At 50.5% G+C, this 22,704-nt stretch overlaps 1 protein-coding gene across 8 annotated transcripts; it reads right to left on the reverse strand.

The window, feature by feature from the left end:
* Positions 1-1,907: 1,907 nt before the first annotated feature.
* Positions 1,908-22,289, reverse strand: DRAXIN (dorsal inhibitory axon guidance protein). Of its 8 annotated transcripts, none has more exons than XM_073316681.2 (9): positions 21,819-22,289; positions 15,776-15,946; positions 13,333-13,499; positions 12,214-12,695; positions 9,689-9,876; positions 8,750-8,861; positions 7,608-7,697; positions 7,199-7,288; positions 1,908-3,727 (listed from the first exon to the last, which is right to left on the reverse strand). In XM_073316681.2, the coding sequence occupies exons 3-9, from the start codon at positions 13,383-13,385 to the stop codon at positions 3,615-3,617; spliced, it is 1,128 nt and encodes a 375-aa protein (XP_073172782.1). In that variant the 5' UTR covers positions 13,386-13,499; positions 15,776-15,946; positions 21,819-22,289; the 3' UTR covers positions 1,908-3,614. The 8 variants fall into 8 exon arrangements, with proteins under 8 accessions (XP_073172782.1, XP_073172788.1, XP_073172786.1 ...); XM_073316687.2 differs by having other exon boundaries at positions 13,333-13,379; positions 21,819-22,287; XM_073316685.2 differs by lacking the exon at positions 15,776-15,946 and having other exon boundaries at positions 13,333-13,395.
* Positions 22,290-22,704: the final 415 nt, after the last annotated feature.

Raw genomic sequence — 22,704 nt, forward strand, 5'->3', positions numbered from 1 at the left:
GCTCAAATTCAACAGCTTGGGGTGTTATTTACTTGACAGCTTTTCCTTCGGTTGCACTGTAATTCAGAAGGCAGGTTTTGAACTGCTGCAGGTATCAGGCGGTTGCATTCCCATCTCATGCTAAGTCAGTTGAGCACGGCGCCCGCAGGCTGAAGCTCACCTCTGGGTAGAACTTTTCTAGTCAATCCCCTTAACATCATGTCTTGATCTAGAAAGCTTTTATCTTTTTGCAGTGGATTCTTTGTTCCCCCTGTCCCCACACCCGAGTGATAGATCTAGCAGTATCCCTTGATTTAGAACAGCAGCATCCATTTTTGCAGGCACTAATCGCCTAATGTAACCTTTAAACAGCTAACTAATCCTGCCAGCCAGGGAACTGGTTGTCTAAATGCTGCTCTTTGCACCCGCACTTAATTGCATCTATGAAAACAAAAGCGAGGCTGAGGTCCCTCATAAAGCCTAACAGCACAGTGATTTGTCACTGCGTTTGCTGCTGTTTGAATCTGCTTACAGCTTGATATGATGATTTGCACCCACTAGGGAATACACACTATGGCCCACATCCTGCAGTGAGCTCTACGTGGGCAGACCCCTTCCTCTACACAGAGCGCCGCTATCTGGGGCGGGGCTTCACCAGCGCACGGGGATCTGCGCCCGCAGAGCTCATGGCAGAATTGGGGCCCATGGCACAATCAGACTAGCAACAACCATGTTGGAAAGAGGTGTCCTGGCAGAGCCCTATCAGCTAGGTTTTGAACATGGTTGTCATCAGCAAACTAAGGGCCAGATCTAAGAAATCTGCAAGATTACACAAGATTTTAGGGCAGAAAATGGAGACGAACATATCCTGATGAAACAGCAGAGGGAAGTTAGGGAGGTAGAATATAATTACTCACTCCTGCAAAAAGGGCTGAGATCTTGGTTTTACAGCCACAAGACATTACCTCAAGCCACCCAGAACCTTTTCATGCCACACTGGGGTGGGTGACCATATTTCCCAAAGAGAAACAGGACCCCCCGAGCCAGTTGCCTGAGTGCCCCTCTCCCCACACAAGACTGTTGCCCGTGGCTAGACCCCTGGGAAGGGGCCGTCAGGAGGCTGTGCCCCCGCTCCCCGGAATCCTGCTCCCCGCCCCCAAAAGCTGCAATGCTGCCTCCCCTCCCCAGCTCTGCCTCCCCCGCTGCAGGGAGGGGAGCCTGGCATCTCTGCTTGCCCCACACATGTTCCTCCACACTGCACCCCACTTTGACCAAAGTGGGTACTTGTCCTGTTTGCTCCGCCAACCGATCAAGTCAGCAAGAGCAAATGCCTCCTTTCGAAAAAAATGTTGGGATGGCAGGGACTGGGCGTAAAAAAGGGACTGTCCTGGGCCGTGTGGTCACCTTTCTGACCCAGTACTGACTCAGGGAGAATGACACCTACTGTCTAACCAACACCACTCTTTCCCACAGTGAAGTTAGCCTGGGCAACTCATTGCCACAAGATATTATGGAGATCACGAACTTAGCAGGGTTTAAAAAAGAACTGGACATTTATATGCCTAACAAGCGTACCCAGAGTTATAATGGCAAGAACAACAAAAAGAATATTGGAAGGACTATAAACCCTCAGACGTCAGAGCATAAGACAGACTCCAGCTATTGGGAGTTGGGAAGAAACCTTTCTCTGTGGGCAGGTTATTCCATAGCTGCCTAGTGCCAGGCTGGTTTCCAATCTTCTTCTGAAGCACCTGATGCTGGAGATGGTATATGGGACTGGATGGAGCCCCAGAGTAGCACAATTCCTATGCACCATTGTCAGAAGCACCTAGGTGTTCCTCAGAGGTCATGGACCTAGCCTCACAAAGGCTCTCTGGTGGGCTCCTGTCCCAGGGATGGAGGCAGGCAAGGAAGCAGAAAGAGTTGGGGAAAGGCTAACTATCATCTCTTTATTTACATCGCAATCAAATGCGCATGCAACACGTCACAGGATGTACTACAAGGTAACAGCCCTGCCCCACCTTCCTTCACCAGAAACTTTATTGTCTGTTCACTAGGAAAACTGCATTTCCCCAGAAAACTCCTAAAAATAATAATTAAAAAACCCCACACTCCAAAGGAGAACCAAATGAGTGAGAGCTGCAGGCCAGGATGTTATCTTCAGCCCGTCCCAACCAGCTTGTCCTCCATGGGAGAGAGAGGAAGGGATGGGGAGGGGACAGCCTCGGGAACGCATAGTCTGCTAACTGCAGTGGGAATAAAAATAGGGCATGGCCTCATGGCTAGGTGACCCTCCTTCCAGCCTTGGCTGCTGGTTGAAGAAAAGCAAAACCAGCATCTCCCTGTGTCCCAATGCCGCGGTGCTGACTCCAGGGACGGACCCTCTGGCTAACTGCACCAGCCCCCAATGGAGTCCTCTTGCCAAGAGCCCCCTCATGAACCTGCCTGGTCACTCAGATCAGACTGCATGCTGAGCAACTGGTCCTCTGAAAGGCAGCGTGCCGGCTGGCACCCCTCGCCAACCGCAATAACTAGACTTTGCCCTTCTGTAGCACAGTGCACCTGAGGGTCTGAAAAGTGGGTCACCAACATGAATGAACTGAAGGAGGGAGGGAGATATCTCCATTTTACGGAAGGGGAAACACAGAGGCACAGAGCTGTAGAGTGACTCACCCTGGCCCCACAGCGAGTCTCTGGCAAAGCAAGGAACAGATCTAAGATCCAGTGTCTCATCACCTGCACATTTAGGCCCAGATCCTCAGGTGGGGTGTAAAATGGGCCCAACTCCCCTGAAGTCAGTGGAGCAGCAGCCACATACACCGGCTGAGGTTCAGGTTCTTATCTTCCAAATTACCCCACACAGACACTGAAGTGAGGGTTCTGGACAGAGTCACCAGCGAAGGCAGGTGTTTGTCTAGTGTGTGGCAGGAGATATCACTAAAGCACTGCCTAGCTGTGCATCACTGTCCCACAGTCCTAGGCAGAGAAAAGAGACTGACTGGCTGTGGGCGATAAGCCATAGGGAAAGCAAGAATTTCAGGGCTGCAGAGAATGGGCATGTCCCATGCAATGGTCCGGCTCAGGGTATCCAATTTCCTGGTCATCTTCTCTGATCTCCCATATAGGTTCCAAGCAGGAGAGAACAAGGACACCCACCCACCTGTCCCAGAACCTAGGATTCCTAGGGGAGCTCCTCCCAGTCTTCTCACAAGAAATAACCAAGGGGAAAGACTTAAGCCCTGGCTTCCATTCGCCCTAAAGGAAGCAACTTTAGCTGCAGTGAGAGAGTCTTGGATTCTCTTTCCCTCTCAGCGGAGAGGATATAAGGCCCCTTTCCCCTGTTTCAGAGGCTCTCAGCTCAAGGGTCATGAACAGGTGTCAGGGGACCACAATCCCTCTGCTAGATGGGAGAGGGGGTCCCAGCAAGATGGGAGAGATGTCCGGGGGGCGGTCCTGGGATAGAAAAGGTTGAGAACAGCTACCCTCATCTCATCATCAGAATCAGTCTCGTTGGGGCCTCGCCCAGTCAGAGCCTGCAGCTTCAATCATTTGGTAATTTCCCCACCCCTCCCCACTGCTAGTTATAAATAACTCGTCCCTGACCCTCCGGGTTGGAAATGAATCTCTGCCCTCTTCTACACGTTAATGAAAGATCCCTGATCACCACTGGCTGACTCCGGCTCCACACAACGCCCTTTCCTCCGGGTCACTCTTCGGTTCCGGTGAAATTTGGCGTAGCAACGTAGCCCTGCATGGAAGACACAGATGAGGAGTGTGAGATGGTCCAACTGCTCTGGGGAGTAATCTGGGTGTGCGTGCATAGACACACACACACGGAATTGTACTGGAGTCTGCGTGTGTGCTGGTGAATAGAGCTTTCAAGGAATTAGGCCGGTCCTCATCTTACAGTAGGGGAAGTGGAGGCAATCTCAGCAGTGAGCACGTGACTCATGGCGACACACAGGCTCAATGGCAGAACCCACCACAATGGGGACTGTCCCATGAACACAACGTTGGGTGAGCCATTTGGACCAGAATGGCAGAGAAGTCCCATCCCCTGCATTGGGCCTCGTAGGGCTTATTGTTTTCTTGTCTCTATTTAGCTCACTGATCAAAGGCTACGTCTGCTTGTTTATAGCTGAGATTTCATTGGTGCTGACAGAGCGTTTCACGGGTTCTTCAGAAATTCCATAGAGCGCACTGACAACAGTAAGGAAAATCCGTAGGACGTTTTGCTTGGTCTCCCCCGATTACTTCCTATTACTGTCTAAGTGATCGCTCCACTGGGAAATGAGGGTTAACGTGTGGCTGTAATAGCAGCAATGGTCGGGGAGCTCCCCTCGCTACTTTATCGCTCTTAAACTTCACGAGAGGAGGCAGAGGCTTCTGACAGCAGTGACTGGGGCCCGATCCAGAGCCCACGGAAGTCCATAGGAGTCTTTCCATTGACTTCTGTGGGTTTTGGATCAAGTCCTAAAGTGTAGGGAATATGTGATGCTGGTTGAGGTAGCCTTTGGTGAAGAATATCTGTATACTGGGAAAGCAGCCTCTGTTTTAAGAAGATACCAATGAACAGCCTTCCTAATAAGGGTTTCAGAGTAACAGCCGTGTTAGTCTGTATTCGCAAAAAGAAAAGGAGTACTTGTGGCACCTTAGAGACTAACCAATTTATTTGAGCATGAGCTTTCATGAGCTACAGCTCAGGGTGTTTCACTCTGGGAATTTGCCCAAGTAATTCAGCTGTGGCTGGGACATGGCACATTTGTCTTTTGGTGCCTCTTCTTAGTTAGCCTCTTGTCAATCAGAAACATGCTTTACAAACTAGGAAAGTATTGTGACAAAGTTCCTCCTCTGCCGTGGTGGGTCCTGGGCTTTTGGGTGGATTTGCTCGCCTCAGAGGTTCACGGCAGCCCTCAGTTTGGCCGCTTCTGCTAGAGGCTCAAATCTGCCGTCCACTCAGCTAACCTCGTCACTGGCCAGCATGGGGGAAATGGAGAACAATCCCTGCAGTCTCTGGGTCCCACCTAGTGGCTCGGGAACAGGCCAGATCCCTTTCCAAATTAGACCTTCCCTTCTGGCGTTTCTCACAGACCAGGTCAACTCCTCCTGTGTCCGATCAGGAGTTGGGGGGAACCCGGGGCCACCCTCTACACCAGGTTCCAGCCCAGGGCCCTATGGATAGCAGCTGTCTACAATGTCCCCTGTATCAGCTGTGTGACAGCTGGGCTACTTCCCCTTGGTCTTCACCCAGCACCTTCTTTATCCTCACTGCAGGATCTTTCTCCTGAAGCCTGATCACGCTTGTACTCCTCAGTCCTCCAGCAGCATACCTTCTCACTCCCTGTGTGCCCCCTCACAAACTGATGGGAGGTCCTTTTTAAACCAGGTGTCCTGATGAGCCTGCCTGCCATAATTGATTCTAGTAAGTTCTTAATTGGCTCCAGGTATCTTAATTAGCTTGCCTGTCTTAATTGGTTCTAGTAGGTTTCTGATTGCTCTAGGGCAGCTCCTGCTCTGGTCACTCAGGGAACAGAAAACTATTGATCTAGTGGCCAGTATATTTGCCTTCGACTGGACTCCTGTACCCCACTGGTCTGGGTCTGTCACAGTAATTACAATGTTGGGCCAGCTGGTGCAAATCCAGGTAGCTCCACTGAAGACAATGAGGTACGCTAACTTAGGGGCTGGCCCTTGGTATTGCTGGAAGGTGCTGCGTGGACAGCCCTGGGAACAAGAGCCCTCTTTTGCTCCACAGAGCAGGGACAGCACAGGTTGGGCAGTGAAAGCTTCCCCTAGAGAGAGACCTTTTCAGGGGTGAGAGGGGACTTCAGTCTCCCTGGCTTCTGCAACGAGACAGCCAACAAAATTGCCTTTGAGTGATGGATTTTATGATGTGGGCAGTTGTCCACTGGGAACTAGACTGATGTCACAGGTCACTGAACAGATGGCACTTGTATTTGGATACCACTGCTCTGAGCTGCATTCAGGCCTGTCTACCAAGAGGGGAAAGATTCTGCATTTCATTACCAATGCCCCCAGGCCATTCAGTTCCCCCGTAAGAAAAACACATATGATCACTTTAGATAAGCTATTACCAGCTGGAGAGTGAGTTTGTGTGTGTATGGGGGTGGGGGGGTGAGAAAACCTGGATTTGTGCTGGAAATGGCCCACCTTGATTATCATGCACATTGTAGGGAGAATGGTCACTTTGGATAAGCTATTACCAGCAGGAGAGTGAGTTTGTGTGTGTGGTTTTTGGAGGGGGGTGAGAGAACCTGGATTTGTGCAGGAAATGGCCCACCTTGATTATCATACACATTGTGAAGAGAGTGGTCACTTTGGATGGGCTATTACCAGCAGGAGAGTGAGTTTGGGGGGGGGAGGGGGCGGAGGGTGAGAAAACCTGGATTTGTGCTGGAAATGGCCCAACTTGATGATCACTTTAGATAAGCTATTACCAGCAGGACAGTGGGGTGGGAGGAAGTATTGTTTCATGGTCTCTGTGTGTATATAATGTCTTCTGCAGTTTCCACGGTATGCATCCGACGAAGTGAGCTGTAGCTCACAAAAGCTCATGCTCAAATAAATTGGTTAGTCTCTAAGGTGCCACAAGTCCTCCTTTTCTTTTTGCGAATACAGACTAACACGGCTGTTACTCTGAAACCTGACATATGATCAGAGCTTCGCTCAACTCCAAATTTATCCTACCACCGTATCTCATGGGATATCGACATACTTGTCATTAACTTAACCAGCCTAAACATGAAACAGGGCCTGGGGCAGCCCCACTGGGATTTCCATAGAAGCATGCTCCTGAGGCCAATTTAGAGCAGCATCATGTTTGAATAAGGTCCTTGGTCTAGAATATCCTGCTACCATGTACACCTCTGAGAAAAATCTACCTAGAAAGTATATAGCACGGTGCATCTTCAAAGCCCCTTACAGACATTAATGGATTATTGCTAACACTCCTCCGCCGAGACTGGAATGGAGGGATTAATTTCCCTACTTTGCAGGTAAGGAAATAGAGAGATTAAATGACTTGACCATGGACATGTAGTAAATTAATGGCAGAGACAAGATTAGAGCTCAGGGGTCCCGGCTCTCAAACTGCTAGACCCCACTTCCCCGCTATAATCTCTGTAGCCAGCCACTGAACCAGCGATAAACAGAAAACAAGGACTTGGGGGGTCTCCCACCAGTGATGAGCTGAACTCACCTTGAGTGCACATGCAGTCGTCGTAACATTTGTTGTTAAGGCCTCGATTGTGCGGTTTGCAGAGGTGCTCACGCAAGTCACAGCAGGATCCTGCCAACACAGTGAGCGAGCCATCAAGAGATGGTCAAAAGGAGAGAGAATGCTGTTGAATTATCTCCCCACCTGCACCCGCCTTGAGCAGGAATTCCTCCAGGACACAGTGCATTGTCTGAAAATGGATGTTCACAGCAGACTCCACACTCACCTTGCCACATCACCCATTTCTCAAAATTAGAATAAATTAGAGGGGGATGTCACCCCTCCCTCCCCCGACCCCAGCCACAGAATCCAGGGCTGGATTCCAAACATTCCAGAGTCTGCAACCAACTCTGCAATGAATGAAATTTGTTTTTATGAGGCTCGTGCTCACCTGGAAGGCAGTCAAGGTGATGGTCACATGGCTCTCCTTCAGCTGCCATGGTTTCATTTCCACTGTTGGGGCTCTTACTACGGTGTTTCTCTAGGGAGAAGAGCAAATAACTGATGGAATTCAATGGGGCTGTACCTTTTCCAGCAGCCTGAACCTTCCTGCCAAATGGGGTGGTTAAGGAGCAGCATTTCTCTAGTAGGTGCTAAGCTACTTTGACCTTCTCCCATGTTCCTTCTCACTAGTCCAAATGACCAGCACCCGCACTGCTCACGGGGAACAGAAGGCCTTTGAAAGCTTCTGAGATCAGCACTCCTTCCTAGAGGTAGGCCCAGAACCAAACCATCCCTAGATCCAAACAGCCTCAAACTTGAGAGATGTTCTGATCTGGATCCAAACTTCTACAGTTCAAGTCTCATCTCTGCTCCTCACAGGCTTTGCTGCTTATTGAAATCTCCCTTGGCCTGAACCTAACCCAAACCACATCTTCTGGACCAGCTCAGGGCAAATTGCTCCAGAACATGAAATACAAGCGGATAGAGGGAGGGTTTAGTAGGAGTCAAAAGAATCAGCCCCAGCTAACGGAGATAGTTATAAAAACAATATTTTCAATGGCTAGATTAATGGATTAGCTCTTGAAAAATGATCACAGATTCCTTAGCCATTGACACTAACACTGTTCTCTTTCCAGCTGAACCTGACAATATCAGATAAATCACTTGATACAGCAGAGATGTAGTTCGCTCAGTATGGAGACTCGAACAGATTAGAGCACGATGTGTGTCAGATAATAAAATAAAAGGAAGAAGTTGGCAAATCTATGCCTTATGCCCTCAAAATGCCCTTCGTGGTAGACAAAGGATTCAGTACGTTTTGCATGGCAATAGAGAAATGGAACTTTATAAAGCTAATCCTCATCTTGACAAGCACGCCCTGTGGGTACAGCCATAGCAGGGGTGTGTTAGGTATAATCAGCTGCAAAATCTAACTGATGCAATAAGACCACTTAAGCTTTTTGTCTGTCTCTCCTACTCCCCAGCCCCCCATGTCTGTCCTTCCGTTTCCTGGATAGCTGGGAACCCCAAGCCTGAGAGGGATGTTGGAGGGTACACGTAGCAATAGTAGGTCCCATGGAAGTTGGATACCTTTTTTCTTGGCAGATGGCCACATTTCTGGCTTGAGGTCTTCATAATCTGTCCAGTCAAACAGAGCCATATCCAGGGTGGGCATCACGTCCCCATCTTGCCTGACACGGACCTGCAGGTGACAAGAAGCAAAGCAGTAAATAGTATGCCCTTCTGTAGGGCCCCGCAGGCAAATTTCAGCATGTACTTTAAGGACACTAACCCCCCAGAAGTGGGGATTTTTACCCCCATTTCGCAGATTGTTCAGCATTGGCCTCACTCTGTTCCCAGTGAAGCCAAGGATTAAACTCCAGGCGACCTCAACAGGAGTAGTTAGGTCAATGCTGCGTGTTTCTGAAAATCCTACCCTGTGGCTCTAGAGCAAGTCAGTGACAGAGCCCAGGGCAAGAATTCCTGAGTTCCTGGCTTCTAGGCCTATCCTGGGTCCACTGGGACATGCTGTCTCTCAAAGTGAGCTCTTGTTCTATGCCAGGGCGCTTTTGGGAAGCTGAGTGGCTAGCAGGGGTGAGGAGAGATGTCTCAATCAAGGGAGGAGATCTTCCTGAGTGAGGAGGTGCTCTGGTGTCTCCGAGGAAAGGAGCTGCACTTTTTAGGAGAGCTTTTGTGTCAGACAATACACCTGGAAAGTAGATGCCTGAAAGGGGCAGGAGGGAACTGTAGCTCATGGGGAAGTCTTGGGGTCTCACACTGGTTGGGGAGAGGGTGTTTTTCAGTAGAGAGCTGATCATTGTGAGGGAGATGGGGGCACCAAGCAGCTACCTGTCTCCTCTCCCAGGATCCTGCTGGCTCCAGATGGGGATAGCAAGGCACCATCAGCCTCTATACCACCACCAAGCATGACTTAGGGGAGCTCAGCACCTAACTCCCTTAGGTTGCTTTGAAAATTCCAGCCAGTTGCAGTGGTGGAGAGTCCAGTGCATTTAACAGGTGCACCTTTACCTGGGGCCGAAGGGACGTGGGTGGAAGAGCTGGTGGTTCCTCAGTAGAAACTGCTGTCTCCAGCATGGTGAAGGGGAGCACTGTGGGAGCCAGACCCGTGAATTCCTCCACCTGGAGGTTTTGAAACTGCCCCTCGAAGTTTTCAGGCTTCTTATACAATGAGCTTGGCTCAGGGTCAGGGCCTTTGCCTACAGAAGGTGACAAGGACAATGACATCATCTTCCTCATCCTTTTCCTTGCTAGGGGCCACAGAATTTCCCCTGGGGATAGTTACACCACAACACCACCTGCAGCCTTTGAATCTGGATACAGACATCAGATGCGCTTGGACCTTAAGGTCTGTGGGGTGGGAAAAGCAGTTCAAATCCGTCTCACTCCAAATCTATCTCTCCCAGGAGAAGTTCAGAAGGGGCTGACACAGACTATTATTTATTAATTATTATTATTAATAATCTGTGTTGTGGAAGTGCCAAGGAGGCCCAGCAGCCGAGGGTGCTTGGTGCTGTGCAAACAGAACAAAATAACCTTTGCCCTGAAGAGCTTATCTGGGAATTCCATAGAAAGAAACAGGGCATGGCCACTGATTTAAAACTATATTATGAGATTCAGCCAATGCCAACTGTGGTCAATAGGAGTAGAATAAGGCTGAGTGCTTTTGAGTAGTCCACCCTTCATTAGTAAGCTGTAATAGTTGAATTTAAATCAGTTTGAAAGCAATATAGCACCAGAAAGCACTGTGTGCACACACTTATTTCGGTTTGAGAGGAGTTTATATTGGTTCCGTGTAAATCTGTTCCAAACTGACTGTTTAAGATAAACTGGCATAAGACTGTCCACACAGCCCTTTGTACAAGTTTAATTAAATCAGTTTAAATTTACACCTTAAGTTAAATTTATGTCTACACAGGAAGATAGCAACTGTCCGGGAAAAATACTGCCTGAAACCAGCTACTGTGTTCTGTGTTCTCCCACCTAGACCTTGTGTGAAGCAGTCAGTCCCATAAGAAAGCAACCAAGGGCTCTTTCTTTTAGGGAGGGCAGAAAGAGATTGAGGTGAGCCCAGGGAAATATCAGAGGCCAAATTCTCAGTTGGTGTAAATTGGCATAGCTGCAATAGCTCTAACAGAGCGATGCTGATTTACAGCAGCTGAGGAACTGGCCCGTGGAATCGTGCATATACACAGCTTGAACTGAGAGGCAAAGCAGCCCCCTTGTTACATTAAAGTGACTTTTTAATTCTGTTAGTGTAATTTTGCACCTGCAAAATTTATGTTTCACACAACTTTGCTAAATTGGCTTGACTGAAAATCGTGAGAATTCAAGTTTTGATGCTAAATAAATAAATAAAAATAATGTGGATGAAAATTGCTTTATGCATGTATGTATGGATGGATGGATTTTCAATTCTGGTAAAGTTCCAAGGTCAAGATTGGAGGTTTTGAACATTGCTGAGATGTGTTTGTAAACCGGACTAGTTGAGGAAAAGCAACAACAATAAAACCCCCAAACAAGGCCAAAACATCACAACCCCCATGAAATGTCAGGGTTTCCTTCCCTCCCAAAATCAGATCATTTTTACAAAACAGCAATGAACTGTTACAACCTGAGATTTCAACGTTTTCACATTTTCTTGTGCATATTTTGTACATATGCCCATGCACCGGATCACACCAGCCAAGCACACTGCTCCAAGACACCCTCCCATGCCCCTGTACACCTCTACACACACACACTGCCCATTCCCAATCACCCTCCTCCCTCACCCCCACAACCCTGATGCACTCCCCCCCACACTGCCCCTCCCCAGCCACCTTCCCCCGCACACACACCCTGACCCTCCCCGCACACACACTGCCCTTCGCTCCCACATTTCCCCTCCCCAGCCACCTTCCCCCTACACACCGCCCCTTCCCCACACACACTGCCCCTCCAAAGCCACCTTCCCCACACACACACACTGCCCCTCCCCAGCCACTTTCCCCCGCACACACACCCTGACCCTCCCTGCACACACACTGCCCTTCGCTCCCACATTTCCCCTCCCCAGCCACCTTCCCCCTACACACCGCTCCTTCCCCACACACACTGCCCCTCCAAAGCCACCTTCCCCCCCACACACACTGCCCCTCCCCAGCCACCTTCCCCCGCACACACACCCTGACCCTCCCCGCACACACACTGCCCTTCGCTCCCACATTTCCCCTCCCCAGCCACCTTCCCCACACACCGCCCCTTCTCCACACACACTGCCCCTCCAAAGCCACCTTCCCCACACACACACACTGCCCCTCCCCAGCCACTTTCCCCCGCACACACACCCTGACCCTCCCCGCACACACACTGCCCTTCGCTCCCACATTTCCCCTCCCCAGCCACCTTCCCCACACACCGCCCCTTCTCCACACACACTGCCCCTCCAAAGCCACCTTCCCCCCCACACACACTGCCCCTCCCCAGCCACACACACACACACACTTTGCCCTCTGAAGCAGCCAGGAGACCCAGGTCCCTTTGGGGTCTTCTACCTCGGTGTTGTTTCAGCCTCTCCCTGCGGCTGTGCCGCCGGTGTTCCCGGTTTTGCTTCTTCCCCCTCTCCGACCCAGGGGACTGGTTCTCCCTCTCAGGATATGGGAACTCAAAGCCCAGAAACACGTCCTTCTGCTGCTTCAGGGCAGCAGGCCGTTGGACTGCTCCCTGGTCCTCTCCTGCTGGAGTCCCACTTGCCAGCCTGAGGGCCTCCTCTCCAGACACCTGCCCTCTGGAAGGCATGCCATGGGCCCTGTCCTTCTTGGCTCCACCAGGCCTGCGGTGGTGCCCTGCTTGGGGCTGATGCTGCCACAGCTCCTGGTTTTGCAGGTTGTTGTTATTCTCTGGGATGTTTTTGTCCTGGGTGCCAGGGTCCAAGGAGCCCACTGGGCAGATATCAGAGAGAACCAGGACACAGAAGAAAAAGAAAGGGGACAAGGAGCAGGAGGAAGATGCCATAATCCTGGGCGCCTTGCTGCACCTGAGATAAACATATAATCAACATCAAGTTCATCAAAGAATCCAGGCCTTATAGAGCCCACAAAACCCCCTTCTATCTTCCCCGCTCCCACACCAGGATTGAGATCAGCCCTTTAAACACAGCACACTCACTGGACCCACAGCTGCACTCCAGCCTTGGGGGATTGTATTTTTATCCCTTAATAGCACCACTCTGGATGTTCTTGTTAGCCTTATAAAAGTCTCATCCTGGTCTGAACCCTGCTAGGCTCTTGGCCTCCATGTTATCATGTGGCAATGAGTTCCACAGGCCAACCGTGCAGTATGCAAAAAAAAAGAAAAAAAAGAGCATCTCTCCTTTTATCTGTTTGAAATCTTCTGCCTTTCAGTTTAATTGAATATGGCTTTAATCTGAGGCTCTCAACATGATTTACAAAGACTGCCAAGTGTTGTGATCCCCTTTCGAGGAACAGGGAGAGACACCAAGAAATTAAGTGCTTTGGCCGACATCACAAACCGGCAGAGCTGGGAACAGAATCCAGGTGCTCTGACGCTCACTCCTGCCCTCTTCCCTCTATGTCACACTGCTGACTTAAGAGGGTGAGCAGCAGAAGGAGGGTGCCCGGAAGGCAGTATCATCACATGCTGAACTTACTCACCCCTTCAATGTCTTCTCCTGGCAAAGAGAATGCAATCCTTGCAGCTCCTGCATTTCACAAAATCTTGCATCAAGGAAAATAGCCAAAGGAAAGACATTGTCCGATCAACGAGCCTGTTACGTGGGAAAACGCTGGCTCTGCAGTTGCTCTGTGCTACAGAGAGTCTCCTGTTCAGGGAATGCTGACTTAACATGAATAAGGAGTGAGTTTGAGAACCAACAAGTACAGGGGACATTCCAGGCTAGAGCCCTGGGCCTGCTCCTCAGATGGCATAAATGGGCAGTTTCTTTGATTTCAGTCAAACTGAGCATCGGCCCAACATTCCAAAACCAAACCTCACCAGATAGGAAGAGCCCTGACCTCTGGGGGAAGTTGGAGTCCAGAACCCACATTGGCAGTTTAGCCTCACCTCTCATCACTTGGGACATCAGGGTTCAATGACAATAACATGCAGGCAGGAGTGCAGCAAAGGAGGAGGGTTCTTGAGACTGGATGCACATGGAGTGTAGCGGGGAGGCCAGGACTGCAGCAGTATGGAGTGGGAGGAAGGCCAAGATTCGGGACTGAATGAGAACACAGCATGTGTCCAGTTTTGGGTGCCACACTACAAAAAGGATGTGGAAAAACTGGAAAGAGTCTAGTGGAGGGCAACAAAAATGAGTGGGGGCTGGAGCACATGACTTATGAGGAGAGGCTGAGGGAACTGGGATTAGTTAGTCTGCAGAAGAGAAGAATGAGGGGGGATTTGATAGGTGCTTTCAACTACCTGAAAGGGGGTTCCAAAGAAGATGAATCTAGGCTGTCCTCAGTGGTAGCAGAACAAGGAGTAATGGTCTCAAGTTGCAGTGGGGGAGGTTTAGGTTGGATATTAGGAAAAACTTTTTCACTAGGAGGGTGGTGAAGCACTGGAATGGGTTCCCTAGGGAGGTGGTGGAATCTCCTTCCTTAGAGGTTTTTAAGGTCAGGCTTGACAAAGCCCTGGCTGGGTTGATTTAGTTGGGGATTGGTCCTGCTTTGAGCAGGGGGTTGGACTAGATGACCTTCTGGGGTCCCTTCCAACCCTGAGATTCTATGATTCTAAGAGGCTCAAGGCGGGCAATGAATGAGTCCCTCCTCCTTGGTTACCTCATCCTATTCCAGCCTTGGTCACAGCAGCACATGCAAGGCCTGCAGGGGAGGAGAGGTTCCAGTTTCATGTGCAAATGAAGGTCATTAATCAATGGTGATGCCTCCCTTTGATTTCTGACTAGCCCCCCACCCTTCTCTTTTACCTCCTGCCATCTGAGGAGCTAGAGATGCGATCCTGGCTCCTACGGGCAATGGTGGGGCTTTTGGCCAGTACCAAGGACAGTACCAGCTGTCGTGCATTCTGGGCCTCCTCATGGCTGGCTTGCTTGAGATGAAGATGTCAAGATGAACAGAACGGGAAGCAGCCGGTGGCCTTGTAGGGCAGGCGATGGGCCTGGGGCAGGGCAGCTCCAGAGGTGCTACCAGGAGCCCAGCATGCGCTGCCCTAGGGATGCTAAAGAAAAGCAGGGTCTGAGTAAACCCTGGAAGTGTTCCATTGAAGGGTAGCCAGGCAGCAAACAAATGCTTCCAGTCATCTGTTGGACTGACAAGGGTGGGAGGGCTGTCTCGTGTGCAGTATAGGGAATTGGGACTGGGACTCTGGGCTGCTGTTCTTGGGTTCTGTTCCCTACTCTGCCACTCTGTGGCCTTGGGCAAGTCACTTCACCGCTCCTTGCCTCAGTCTCCGCATCTGTGAAATGGGGCTACTGTGTCACTGGCATTGGGAGGCTTATTAAGTCAGTAAAGCCATTTGAGATCTTTAGAAGGAATGGCGAGGGCAAAGGAATATTATTTACTTCTCTTTGTATTCAGATTGTATGCAGATTTTCTGCAACTGATGTGCTCATAAGAAGGAATTCTTCAGTCCCCTAGTGAAAGCCCTGTTTATTCATTCCACAGCAAGCTTGGCCACAACCTTCCTGCAGTTACTCCACGTGGGTCTTTAGAGCATGGAAGGAGGCAACCCCTTCCATACTTTCCCACTGCCATCGGGAAAAAACCCCCTCCCCTGGAAGTTCAGGCCCAAGCAATGTTCATGTAGACAGAACCCATGCCTTTATTTAGGGCTGCTAATGACCAAGGAAAGCCGCTTGTCTACGAATTGCTTTGCGAGGCACTGGAATATCTTATTTGCCAACAGAGTCATGCTACAAAATCGCATTTCATTTTGGCTCATGCAAAATCTAGAGTTACAACTTGGAATCCATTTAGCAAAGCATCTGCAGTTCCTACTCCAAGGCCAGTGAAACAATAAATATTGTTGAGCAAAAACAGTATCTCTCTGTCCAGAACAATTTCATCGTTTTTTTAAATTAGAGCAAACCAGCTGGGTCTTGGCAACTCTGAATTCTGAGGACTGGGAACAGTGTCTCACCTTCTCATCCACAGGAGAAATGGGAGGATGCCAAGCGGAAGGAACAGCAGGTGTCAAGAGTGGATTAAACAGGCTGCTCTAGCGTGGGCCGCACATCACAATCACTAGTGCAGCCACGAGGCCTTTGCTTTTCACATGAACATTACCCCAGCCATGCGCTCTTCTGGGGACCTGGTGACAAAGAATCAGATGCAGAAAACCCCTGCAGGGCTAAATGCTGTTGTGAACTTCACTGCAGCTCTTCACCAACTGGGAAAGTGAAGCGCACAGACCCTGGACCTAGCAGCTTCCCTGAGGGCACGATACAGTTTGGAATCTTGCAGGGGCCAGAGTGATACCTCCACTCTGCACTAGGTCTGTGGGCATGGGGAAGAGGGCACAGGTTTGCAATAATAATGCAGTTAATAAATACGTTATATTATACAGCACCTGTCATCAGACGAGCTAAGAAGTGTTTATGCTGCTTTCCTGCCTGCATGGCTCTAAGGACAAACACATAAATTCTAGCAGCCCCGAGTTAATGGAACTGCTGCTCCATTAAAGGGCAACTCCTACCATGCCCCTTGTCAACATGGGACTCCTCCATACAGTGCATCCTCTTCTGCCTTACCCAGTCCTATGCCCAGATCTGGATGCTACCTCTACTTCCCATCTACCTGGGCCCAATCCTCTTTTCCTGCATAGTCTGCAAGTTCTCCCTTCCCATCTGCGGTATCCCTTGCTTTACACAGACAAACCCATTAGTTTTGGACACCGGTCTGCATCTTCTCCAGCCTCCCGCTGCTGCTCTTCCCATCAGCAGCCAGTCTGGCTCCTGATCCTCCTCCCTCCAAACCAAGCTCCAGCATAGCCTCTCACCAAGTCCCTTGCGCTGTCAGAGACATAGCAGCCAGCATCAGTCTGACACCTCCACTCCACTCTCCTCATAACAGGATAAATTCTGCATTGACCTCAGTAGGTTCACATGGTGGGTTAAGTCAGAGCGGAATTTGGCCCTGCAAGGAGATGCCTTCACGCACCTGCTCTGAAACAAAGTTGTACATAGTGTAGACACAGAAGTTCACCTCCTTCCTGGGATCTGGCTTAATCAACAAAGGTTATAAAGTTTCCCCAGGCTTGGCTGCTCCCAGGGTTCCTCCTTCAGTGCTGCTTGGCCCACACCCTAGATCCTCTTTCCTCTAGAGAGTCACCCCTGCCTCCTCTATATCCAGGCAGGGTAATGAGTCGCCTCCCTCAGTGAATCAGCAGGACCCACTTAACATTCCCTGCAGGATCAACACCCGCTAACAGAGTGAAGGGTCTCAAGCAAATACTACCAAGCCTGTTAATGGTCCTAAAACTATGCTCAGTGCAGACAGGGGATTATTAATGGGCTACAGAGCCTTCCACTTCTAGGTCACCAGTTTGAATCCAACTTGGGTTAGTAGTGGCTGTTCAGTAGCTGATATAAAATATGAGTTTTTTGGGGCTCAGACCAGTTCTGAGTGGGCAGGGATCTGTAGCACAAAAACCACCCATGTAATTGGCACTAATGTGCTCTGTCATTTGTAGTCACGACAGAGAGAAACCAGGGAATTATAGTGCCTCTGAAATGCAGCCATCTCCTGCCCCTAACTTAAAGGTGGTTCCTCGCGGATAAAGCAAAGACATCAGACCAATGCCAAATTCATTCAAATATCTAACAATTCCCTCCTCACCCCTGCCGCCTCCCACTCCATATCTTGAAGATGGGGGGTGGGGGGGAAGGGAAGCAGGAGCTCTGAGCCCATGAACAAAGAATGTTGGGACTCTTGCTGGACAGACAGCAGAGAGGAAACCAGCTTGTGTGCTCCAGGGCTGAATCAAAATGGATTGAACAGAAACTCTGGGCCAGATTTATCCCTGGCTTTAAGGAATTTAATTCGCTGTGGGAGTGCTACAGGGCACAGCTCTCACTGCGCTCCAGATAGAGGAACATAAGCTGCAGGGACAGACAAATGTACATGTCTCCCGCATCATCTGTGCATGTTGCCTGCGTGCCTGGCAGGCGTGATGGACAATGAATCCCAACTCCCCGTGCCAGGGCTCACTGTAAAGAAGGATCCAGGGGGTGACGGATGGTCTGTGAAGGGCCCGGAGGAGAATAGAATGGGTAAGCTCTGGTCTGCGCGAGCAGACATACAGTGTGTGGGCTGGAGTTAGGAGGATGGCATTGTGCAGATAAATGAGGTTTCTCTTCCCTGCTGGGGCTCTCTCCATGTGGTTTTCTATTTCTGCAGGCAAGTGCAGGGAACTTCATATGCAGTCCGGGGAGAGATCCACATGTTTCTCTCCCCTTCACCAGCATCCCCAACTTATATGCACTCATCTCAAACACCCCTCTCCCCGATATAGGAAATGCCCCTTGCCTCGTCCCTGGCTTGGAGCATTTCTTGCATATTCCTGTTACCGATTTTGTAAAGAGCTTTCTGTCTGGACAGCTTCTGTACCAGCGCTGACAGCCCAGGCATCCTCTTTCAGACCTAGTTCGCGTAAACAAAGAAGCACAAACCTCCTGCACACGTCACTCTGTTCCTTTCAGGATCCACTTTAAAACGGCCCTCCTCCTTTTCCAAACAGTCCATGAACTTGCTTCATTTCCTCACTCCCCACCCTGCTCCCCCTTCATTTGTCCGCCCCTGGGCTCCTCCTTGTCCCTGGTCACCAAATTTGGTGAAAGAGCCTTCTTCTCTGCAGCTCCTGCTAATCTTTCTTTCTCACTCTGTCGTTATTTAACCCGGTGTGGCATTTTACAGTTACTGCAAAAGCTGTTACACAGAAGAAAGTCCCAGGGCCAAATTTAGCAATGCCCAAAACACTCACAGCTCCCCTTGGGTTCATGGGAAATTTAGTTCATTTGTATGAGGGCTGAGTTTGGCCCATATTGTGATTGTGGAAGGGTTGTGAATCTGACACAGAACCAAATGGGCTTTGGGAAAATACATGCCTGTCCCATTTCACAGCCCCCTGCCTCATACTCAGTAACACCTAAAAATACACACACACACACTCACTACGCAGCCTCTTGCTGAGCCTAGATGGCAGAGATGGTCTCTCCCTGCTGCCTGGCCCACAGCAGCTAATGTAAATGCTTTGCATTGCCATGGCCCCTTTCATCGAAGGATCTCAGAGTGCTTTACGGACCTTAGCTGCACAATGCACTTGAGAGGCAGCTCCTTAAGATTACCCCTGTTTTATTAATGGGTGGAGAGAGGGACAGAGGGGTAAGACCCACATTTTCAAAAGTGCCACCTAATTCTGGGTATCCCCCTTTTTGCATGCTCAACTCAAGGCACCTTAAAGGGGCCTGATTCTCCACTGTCCTGCACCTTGGGTCGTCATGAAACCTCATGCAAAGTAAGTGTATAATACTACCATTCCAAACGGGCAGGGTTTTATGTCCACATCGTGCTCACTTTGCACTGGCAGGAATGACTGCACAAGCTGCAACCCAGGGCAAATCAGGTCTCTAGGGTTTTGCGCACCCACAGCTCCCACTGGGGTTGTGATGGCCTCATGGTGTCTCAAGTGGAGCACTGAAAATCAGTGACCACTGGAAACCGTTGGCATTGGTGGCTTGCCACAGCAGGTCAGTGGTAGAGCTGGGATGCCCTCCTGAGACCTGATGAGAGATGCAGTGTCACACATCTAAAGTTACTCAAGAAATCCCATCTTCAGCAGCTCACATACTGTAGGAGGTTTAAATTTATATGTTTGCCATCAGGTCACCACTAGCCTCCAGGGTTTTACACTTTGGCTCTGAGCGGTGCTGGAGATGGGCCTTGCCTTCCTATTACCTTGAGCCTCAATCCTGCAACCCGTACCCTTGGGAATAACTCTTACTTATGTGAGTAACCCTACTGATGTCAGTAGAACTATGGCACTCACAGGAATCAAAAGGGTTGCAGGACTGAGCCTCCAATGTCCTAGAAGGTAGAATAGACAGATAGGACATGGTACGGAAATGGAAGAGGGGCACCTGGATGAATATACAGTGCCCTCTGCTCTGCTTTCCCCCGGGACTTCACAAAACACCTGACACAGCCATCATTGGTGAGAGACATGTGACCTGCTATCAAACAGGGTCTCCTCTTCCCAATAATGAGATTAAAATGGCAATGAGTTAGAGATTAGCATCCAAGATATAGTCACTTGCTGTCACCACGGCACTGAAGAATCTCTAATTTCATGCACAAAGCAGAGTGACAAATGGGGGACGATCAATAGGAAAGCACACCACGCACGCCACTGAAAAGCATTCAGCCAACTGATAAAAAACACCCAGTGGAGTTACACCAGGGGGGATTTGACCCAATATGCTTGATCATTTCAGGGGGTGGATTTGTCTCCATGTATCAGCTCATTTAGAGCAAGATATTGACCTTATTCCTTGGGTGATAAGTGTTGATTTTTTAAATCAGATTTCACAAGAGAAATGCACAGGTTTATAAAAGGGAAATGTAATGAAAATACAAACCAATTTCCATCCAAACTCTATGCTGATGGAAGACTTCAGGTATGAATTGGATGAATGTCACATAAATTCTATATGATGAATTACCAGCTGTAATAAGCCAATAGCTTATGCCAAAATCATTTAATTCAGAATCACAGTCCCACTTTCACCAGCAGAAGAAGATTAGAGGACAATCAGGGAGCAATTGAGAGAGGTGTGTGCCTGTGTTTCTCTGTGAATAAAGTAGCTTAACCCCCCCCAGGAAAAAAGAAGCTTTCCATCTTGGTAACTTTTCACAATGGAGCAAATGCAAGCTGAGGAGAGGTCTAGGATCAATGGGACAGTGTGGTTACTCTTAGGTGCAAAGGGAGCTGGATAACTGAATGGAGGAAAACAAAGGGTGGAAAGCAAAAACAAGCAAACTCAGGAAGACAACGTGAATGGAGTACCAGGATCTTAAAGTGACTCAGAGCCTCTAAGTGATTAAGATTTAAAATAGCCGGGAAACAGCAACTGTGTCTGATTCTCAGCATGAATGGGGAGGAGGGCAAGCAGATGATTAATCGTAAGGACTGACCCCAGTAGTCATGGCCCAATCAGTTAGCTAGACAGACCTAATCCGGGGGATGCTTTATAAATATTTCAGGTTCTTGAGTCCCACCACCTTCTTGCCCTGCAGTAAGGCACATAACTGGCATCTGTTGTGCAGATGATAGTTACTGTATCATGCTGACTCGGAGGAACCCGCCACAGCAGAAATAACGAACCCTGTTGGCAAGGAGCCTGGGTGTGAAATAAGCAATGAAATAACTAATAAACCCCGGTGAGCGACCAGACTCGGAACAGACCAGGCCTGAGGTGCCTTTGAATGGATGAAGCTGCATTCCATCCACAGCTTTTGCACCAGCCACAAATCCGGGGGGGAATCAGGCACAGGGAGGTTGAACAGCAAATCAAACAATGCACTAATGAGAGGAATCATGTAATCGCAATGAAAGCTGAAGGCTGCCTGGCTGCCTCCCCCGAGCTTAGCCATCTCTGGCTAAAAGTGACTTTAGACTGGCACCAACCAAAAACATGAGATCAGCAGCGTGAGCCCCCCCCTTCCCCCCAGTCCGGGAGATTCTAAGCAGGAACATGATGTAAAGGGGTCACCTCTCCCCCCGCCCTCCCCCTTCCCAAGTATCAGCAGCTGTAACTGAAATCAGCAAAGGCTACCTGGACCAAAGCAGAGAGTGGCATGGGGGAGCGGGATCCCGAGCAGCCCAGGTGTGTGGGGGGGATGGGGAGCCCCCTCCAGAGGGGCTGTGAATGCGGGGCGCTGAACCCCAGAGGGGGAAGGGATCGGGGTCGGGGCAGCCTCGGGAAGTTGAGGGGTTTATGCCGCGGCTCAGTCATTCACTCCCAGCCGGGGAGGGAGGGATGGGCAGGAAAGGTGTGTGGGTGAGGGGCGGGGGGGGGCCTCCAAAGGACGAGAGAATCTGCCCATTCCCTGCCCCCGCCCCAGAGAAGAGGACTGAGCCCAGCTACAAGGTCAGGGGTGCAGGGAGGGAGAGATCCGCTGCCTACCTGTCTGCAGCTCCTCGGCTCTGGAGTCAGCTGGAAGGGCAGGGAGCAGCCGATCTGCCTGGCTCGGGGGGCTGTCCACACTCGAGAAGAGGAGGAGACAGGGGAGGGCGAGGCGAGCGGCAGCGGGGGAATGTGCAGAGCCGGCAGAGGAGCTGGGAAGCCCCGGGGAGGGGGGGGGCGCAGTCCGGAAAGGGGGGCGGGGTAGGGGGATCAGGTGGAGCTGCTAGCAATAGAGCTGGGGTGGGGTGCGGAGATACACAAGGGCTGGCGTTGCAATAGGAGGCAAGGGAGAGTGCGCGTTCCCGAGCCCCGGCGCGCCCCCGCGGGGCTGCTCCCCCAGCTGGTGGTCCCCAGAGAGAGAAGGAGACAAAGGCAAGGAGACAAAGGCAGGAGGGAGCCCCCCGGGGGGAGAAGTTGATGCCAGGCCTGCGAGAAGGAGAAGGGAAGTCCCCCAGGCTCAGGAGCCAGGTGGGACGGGGGGGGGGGGGGGGGCTGCACAGCTCCACGCCTCACCTGCCTGCAGCCGCTGCCGGCCCGGGGCTCTGCTCCCGCCCCCGTTCACACCCGCAGCGCGTCCCAGTGGACTGGGGCCGCCTCCGGAGTCACGGTGCAGCGAGCCGCAAGACACAATGAGATCAAGGCTCTGCTCAGCTGGGGGAGCGTCTGTCCCGCGCCCGCGAGCCCCGGCTCGGTCCCCAAAGAGATTAGTCTCCATTGCTGCCAAATGGGATGGAACAAATAGGGGGAGGGGGGAGTCGTTAGGCTGTTTGATGATCCCCCCCCCCACACACATCATACTAGGCTGTAAAAGTGGGGGAAATCCCCCCCACAAGCTCCTGATTTGAAGACATCTGTGTTGGCAGGGAGAAGAGAAGAAAAAGTCACC

This window comes from Lepidochelys kempii, chromosome 18 (assembly GCF_965140285.1).
Source record: "Lepidochelys kempii isolate rLepKem1 chromosome 18, rLepKem1.hap1, whole genome shotgun sequence".
Classification (NCBI taxonomy): Eukaryota; Metazoa; Chordata; order Testudines; family Cheloniidae; genus Lepidochelys; species Lepidochelys kempii.